At 31.9% G+C, this 6,841-nt stretch overlaps 1 protein-coding gene across 6 annotated transcripts; it reads left to right on the top strand.

The window, feature by feature from the left end:
* The first annotated feature begins 2,564 nt into the window (after window positions 1-2,564).
* LOC146911879 (uncharacterized) lies at window positions 2,565-6,637 on the top strand. Of its 6 annotated transcripts, none has more exons than XM_085718128.1 (14): window positions 2,565-2,852; window positions 3,012-3,068; window positions 3,198-3,479; window positions 3,841-3,915; window positions 4,007-4,134; window positions 4,254-4,314; window positions 4,403-4,498; window positions 4,616-4,828; window positions 4,919-5,048; window positions 5,143-5,297; window positions 5,410-5,530; window positions 5,622-5,798; window positions 5,883-5,951; window positions 6,051-6,637. In XM_085718128.1, exons 8-14 carry the CDS (start codon window positions 4,662-4,664, stop codon window positions 6,060-6,062), a joined length of 831 nt encoding a protein of 276 aa, XP_085574254.1. In that variant the 5' UTR covers window positions 2,565-2,852; window positions 3,012-3,068; window positions 3,198-3,479; window positions 3,841-3,915; window positions 4,007-4,134; window positions 4,254-4,314; window positions 4,403-4,498; window positions 4,616-4,661; the 3' UTR covers window positions 6,063-6,637. The 6 variants fall into 6 exon arrangements, with proteins under 6 accessions (XP_085574254.1, XP_085574251.1, XP_085574255.1 ...); XM_085718125.1 differs by having other exon boundaries at window positions 3,012-3,073; XM_085718129.1 differs by having other exon boundaries at window positions 3,012-3,073; window positions 3,198-3,526.
* The last annotated feature ends 204 nt before the right edge of the window (window positions 6,638-6,841 follow it).

The following is a 6,841-nucleotide window of genomic DNA, read 5'->3' as shown; positions in this document are numbered from 1 at the left end:
CGGGTCCATTTAGCTCTAACTATGACATTGAAATATAGTAAATAATATAAGAAAATTACATATGTTGATAGAATAGTGTACATAAAATTATCGAATGACAATAATTAACCGATGACAATACTTATATATGATGTGTGAATTGGAAATATAAGATTTAGGTAAATAATGGTGGCGTAATTCATAACTTCCGAGGGGCAATGAGAATATCAATGAACACTTTGAAAATATACTAATGAAGTAGATAATGGTGGCATAATAAATAAAGGGTTAATTATGTTTTTGGTCCCTACAAAATTGCGACCTTGTAAGTTTAGTCCTTACTTAATTTTAATAGCATTTTTAGTCCCTATAAAAAAAATTTACTTATAATTTTAGTCCCTGCTAAAATAAATTTTGTTTAATTATCCTTAAACTCTTAAATTTTTTAACGATTCTTTTTATACAAGTTTAGAACACTATGAAAGGTTCATTTACTAAAATCTATAATTTTTTAACATGAAATAAATTAAATATGAATTTTTTAAAACGAAAAAAGTTTAAGATATAAGTAACAAAAATATGGACGTAGAAATCAAATTTTTGCGATATTTTTTTCGGAGGACCTTTTAATAACGTTCTTAACTCGCCAGTAAAAAATTGTTGAAAAACTTAAGAGTTTAAGCATAAATTAAACAAATTTGGATTGAGTAAGGACTAATATTGAGTGCAGAAATTTTTTGTAGGGACTAAAAATGCTATTAAAATTAAGTAAGGACTAAACTTACAAGGTCGCAATTTTGTACGGACCAAAAACATAATTAACCCATAAATAAATATCGGTGGCCAGTGAGAAGGTCAATTAAAAGCAAAGTTGTCCATGACGTCAGATTTATGTATAAGCCACATCTACTAAATTTCCAGGTGGGTAGTGATAGGGGTGTTCAAATCCAAACCGATCTAAAATAAAATCTTAAATTGATTAAAAAAAACAAAAACCGTAATAAACCGAATGTTTTCGAATGTGCTTGGATGTTGTTTTGTAAGAATCGTTAGAATTGGATCGAAATTCGGATCATTTTTTCAAAACCAAACCAAACCGAAAAATTAAATATTAATACTTATTTATTCTTTTATTAATATTATATATTGCATTATTATGTTGCTTATTAGTTTTTAATCTTATATATTCGACTAATTTAATCTATATTATTATTACTTCATATGTTTAAAAAAGAATTGATAATTTTCATACTGTAATTTAATTTTATAATAAATTATGCATTAAACCTATTATTTTACCATGTTTTTGTATTATTAATAAAATATTACATTCTTAAAAAAAGTAAATAAAAAATTATATATTTTTTCCTTTATGATATCTAAAAACCAATCCAAATTAAACCGCATATTTTTGAATCAGATCGGTTTAATTTTTTTAGAATAGTCATCCAAACCAGACCAAACTACATGAGATATCTATTTTGAATCAGATGATAATTTACTTCAACACCGAACTGCATGTGAGGTTCGCGCTAGTTATCATTACAATGCGTAATACAAAAAAAATGGACACAACTTTAAAATGCAAAAAAGAAATAATAGGGTGGATATTTTTTTAAATTTTTTTTTTAAAAATTTGACCCTATCATGCATTGGTGTCTAATGGTAATACACGTAAAATGCAAGATAGTGTTCTAAAAGGCACGTGCCAGTTATAGAATGCATACTACATAAAATTAATTTAGAGTGACTCAACAATGCAAAGAAGAAGAAAAAAAAGGTAATAAGATCACTTGTAAAAAATAGTTCCATTTTAATAATCTACCACTTGATTGATGATTTCAGAATTTTTAATTAGCAATGATATAAAAGATTGAAATGTAGATTTTACACTGATAACCAAATAACACAGTTTTCGTATAAAAAAAATTGATATAGTGGATTAGCCTTTCATTGGACTATTAAAAGAATACATGTATTCTTGGTCACATTAATAGCATAAGACATGAGAAGCCGAAATAAGCTGCTTGTGTTGTCAATTTTCACCAATTATAGAAATAGCAGTAAAGACATTTCTTTTCTGCAAAATAAAGACCTCAAACTCCATACTCCAGTCAAAATTTTTGTAGGTATAATTTATAGGGATTTTTTCCTTACCATATAGACTACAAATTTTCTCAGTTTGGTATTTTTTTTTGTAAAGGACCGGAATTTCGCAGTCACACTCTATTCGATTTGACATAGGGCTTTAGAAAATATATAGATCAAAATTTTGTAGGTATGATATATACGATTTTCTCCCTTTACTATAGAGTATGATTTTTTATTTATTTTTAATTAAAAAAGTAATCTATCTATCTATCCTTTATATCTAATCCTAGCAAACATGCTTACCCTAATTCCCAACCCCTAACCCTACTTTTTTGGCTCCAATCTATCCCAACCGTTAGATCATTGTAATTAGGGGAGATTATCATATCAGCCATTGATCAAATCTCACTCCTTGAAATTTGATTCACGTGCATAGGGAAACAATTGGTATACACACTGCTCAATAATCACTTGAGCCTCTTTCTCTTCCCTTCAAGCATGTATTTTCCAAGGCAACCTTATGTTCCCCGACCTCTCTCTCTCAATTTACCATATCTTCCTCTTTCTCTCTCTACACTCCCATTTCAATTTCATTGCTGGATCGGAGAACACCATAACCAGATCTGAACCACCACAGAAAGTTAATGTAATGATCGTACTCTTCTTATTCTCCTCCCTTTCTCAACTCCAGTGGAGTTGAACTCAGCGGCCGATCCATGGCAACGAGTCGTGATGGTAACAGCGAGGGAACCTCAACGAGTCGCGACGATAACAACGAGAAGGTATGCAATTTGCTTTTTCCTCGATTTCTTATTTGCTTTATTCTTTCTCAATTTGATATCCATTTAACTAAAAATTCCATCGTTAATATTTAATTCGAATTGGGTTGATGATAGCATTGAAGATTTCGGCTTTTGATTCGTTTCTACTTTATGTTTTAGATCACATCATGCGCCATGTTGCAAAGGATTGAATGACCAAGGTTGAAAGTTACTCCAGTGAGGTTTTTTTTATCTCTATTAATTTGTTGTGTTCATTCCCATAAAATTGATTCTCAGATTTTTTGTGTGCATTTCTTTGTTCATGTAAATCACTCTTCTGATTTTCAATTTTTCTATTTTTTACAGCCTGAGTGAACAATCATTGTTCTATTTCAAAACATTGTTTTTTTGAGAGGAAATTTCAAAACATTGTTGGAGGCTGAATTTGTTTATTAGATAAAATATGGAGGACATTTGGCTGTTTGATTTTTTCGGTTATTGTTTGTCTTCATCTTCTTAAGGACCTGCATATTTATGGCTCTGGTGAAAATAGTTGTTCTCAACAACTTCCACCCGGCTCAACCACGCCCTTCCCACCATCACCTCTACGTTGCAAAATTGAATGTATGCCGACGGTGTCACCTTCAGGTTGAACATTTATCGCTACTTTCTCCTATTGGTGGTAATTGAGATAGGTATTGTTAGATGGGCTTAATCATATGGTATTGTTAATTTGACAACAACTAAATAGTTAATTTTTCTTTGATTTTTTACATTGTGAAATTATTTGATATCAAATTTTATTGCTTTATGGTGTTGTTTGACTCCAGTGAAAGTGATTATGAGAATAATAATCTACGTTTTCTTAACTATTTTTGCCAATTCTTACCTTAATGAAAACCTGCAGTTTTGATCAGACATTTTGAGAACTTTAGAAATCTATCAATTTGCCAAAAAAATCATTGATTTAAGTAGTTCATCATCAGGTTTATTTCAATGGTGGTTGTAGGTATTGCAGTGACAATATAGCTTCCCATGGTTCTCATCTCACACTTTGAATTTGATTTTTATTTCACAAATAAAGGTAATTGTTGGGGTTTTGTTTGTTTGCCAATTTAGGATTTTTCGTACTGGGATTTTGCAAACAGAAGTAATTTTTCGTTTTTCCTGTGAAGGTTTAGTGGCAAAGTAACTTTAGCAATTAAAATGTAAAGATTGGTCCAATGCATATGCAACTTTATGAATGTATGACGTGCAAGCATTGAAACTGGAATGTTTCTGTTTTCATCCTTTTTGGTTGAAGGTACAATAATAACCCAACAGGGAAGAGCTTTTTTAATATGCTACTCATATATGCTCATGTTTAGATATGTATATCTTCATTCATTTTTTTCCACCTTAACTCTCCTTTTCTACTTGAAGTTTTTGAGTACCATTATAAATGATAACGTGGAAGGAGGAATCACCTATAAATCTACTCTTGGTAACTAACTTATTCCAAAATTAATATATGTGCAATTCTGTTCAGTTTATAATAGATGTTAAATTCACGTTACATGCTATATGTTCAGATGTAATTGGTATGTTGTGGAAAGAGATGCCTTAAAAGAAAAAGAGGTGAATGGCAAGAAAAGCAAGCTCATTGACATAACATTGGAGGATCATGAGTATGTGTATACATGATGCTTATCTTTTTTTTTTTTGTTTTTGCATTTCATTGTTGTATGTATTCCTTTTAGGTCCTCTATATTTGATATTTGCTTTATGTGGTACGACTGTTACAGGGGTAAGAGGATCCATTGTTCTTTGTGGGATCAATATGCTATTAGAATGGATGCTCACTTGACTGTTCACGACCCAAACTCTCCTGTCGTGGTGATTTTACATTTGGGAAAACTCAAAAAATACTATGGTGCTATGGGTGTCTCGAATGCCTTTTATGGCACCAAGCTGATCTTAGATGATAATTTTCCGGCTGCTAAGGAGTATCGTAGCAAGTAATAATAACATATCTGGAGTTCATACCAGTTTATAGCTTATATCAACACCTTTATAGAACTTAATAATTGTATGATTGTCATTAACAGGATTGGTGGTGCTGCAATTGAGGTGGCTCAAGGTCTTAGTCAAGCATCTGGAACCTTAATGGTTCCTTTATCTGATGATCAGCTTCAGTCAAAGATGATGACAATTGAAGAATTGATTGAGTCGTATGAGGTATTACAGTTAACTTAACTTCCCTAATTAGAACATAAAATAAATCACACTGGAGAATAGGCAAACATCTGACATTTTTTTATATCATCTGTAGCAATGCAATGTGATAGTTTTTGCTTCTATTTGTGGTATTGAGCCGGAGTACAATTGGTATTATGATGCATTTACCAAGTGTGCGGCCATAATCAAAATTATTGCTGGAAGGATGTTCTGTGCTAGATGCAATCAGAGCAGGAATGTTGTTCCTAGGTAAACAATTAAGGGTCACGCTCATACAAGGTGATTTGATTACCGTATATATTTTGATTGCTTGGGTTGTTGTATTAATACTCACTGTGTCATTGTGTTGTTATCATTACAGATTCAAGTTGCATGTCCAGGTGATGGACAATACAGGATCAACAAGTTTTATCATTTTTGACTGTAACGTCGCAAATTATGTGGGAAGGAGTGTTCAAGACCTAATTGATACTCAGGGGCAGGTGATATAACTAAACAAATTTGATCCTGTATTAACCTTGCCAATTCGTGGTATGGCTTTTGAGCTCTGATGATTATCTGCTTACACTACAGGCCAGCAATTCTCTTGGTTACCCCAAAGAACTGGGGCTGTTGGTTGGTAAAAAGATGTTGTTTAAAGTTGAGATCACTGATTGGAATTTGGTACACAATTGGCGAAATTATGGTGTCAAGAGGACTTCAGATGATGCTGATCTGATCAAAGGGTTTATTGAGAAACATAACATTAAGGTGGTAATTTTTTATAGGACTCTATTACGTAAATTAAATTAGATCATTCACTTTAAGATTAAGTTCAAAATGTATTGTTTTCAGATTGCTGAAGAGGATGATTCTTGCAATAACAATGTTCCGCTAACACAGATTGGTGAAACGCAATTGGAGGTATAAACGATTCAGATTGCACTTTTTAAATGTTTTTTAAATATTTTGAACCATGGGAAACATTAAACTAATAATGCAATATTTTCTCCATTTACAAAGCCGCCTTATTGAGTTTGGTGATTCAACCAAAACTGGGAATGATCTGGTGGATAACGAGCAAACACCTGGTAGCAAATCTGGAGGGAAAAGGTCTGCTGATGCAGAGGATTCTGCTATACTTGGCACCGAAGAGATTGGAGAAAGATCAATTAACAAGCCGCAAAAGATGATATGTGTCAAGGTTGAGAAACTGAACTAATGGGGAGGATGAAGTCCGTAATTTTAAATTTCTGTTTTGTTTGATACCAGATTCTGTGTTGGTTCTGGATCAATATGTTATGCTTATTTTCTTTAGACTATTTCCCATTTTGGTGTAATGTTTTTTGAACCGTAGGCCCTACAGCCTTTTGTTTGTTTCCCGTTTATCTTTTTGTTAGCTGTTTTGTCTGAATCAATCTAAGTATTTCCTCCTATTTTTTTTTTGAAGGAAAGTATTTCCTCCTATTGATGTTTCAACTGTTTGAGGTTTTACATTTATCAGTCCAAGTGTTTTACATATGTAATGTGTTTATTCTGACTGTTTTTGTAAGCCTATTAGCTTAAACACATGCTATTATTACAAAGCTATCTGTGCAGATGTTTCCGAATTTCATCTTTTACTTTTTGCACATGATATTTGAGATGAATTTTGGCAATTTGTTAATAGTTTTTAGCAAATTGTTATGTTTGGTTACATTTCAAGCATACTTTGGCCCGTCGGTTTGTGAATGGTCATCTCCAATGATCACAAATATTCATTTTGATAAATGGTACCTTGCATTTTGAAAAATATTAAATTAGTTTATCTAGGT

This window comes from Medicago sativa, chromosome 6, assembly GCF_051527215.1.
Source record: "Medicago sativa cultivar Bolivia chromosome 6, Bolivia_mono, whole genome shotgun sequence".
Taxonomy (NCBI): domain Eukaryota; kingdom Viridiplantae; phylum Streptophyta; class Magnoliopsida; order Fabales; family Fabaceae; genus Medicago; species Medicago sativa.
Note: the sequence above shows the minus strand (reverse complement) of the source record. Positions and strands in the feature narration are given on the sequence as shown.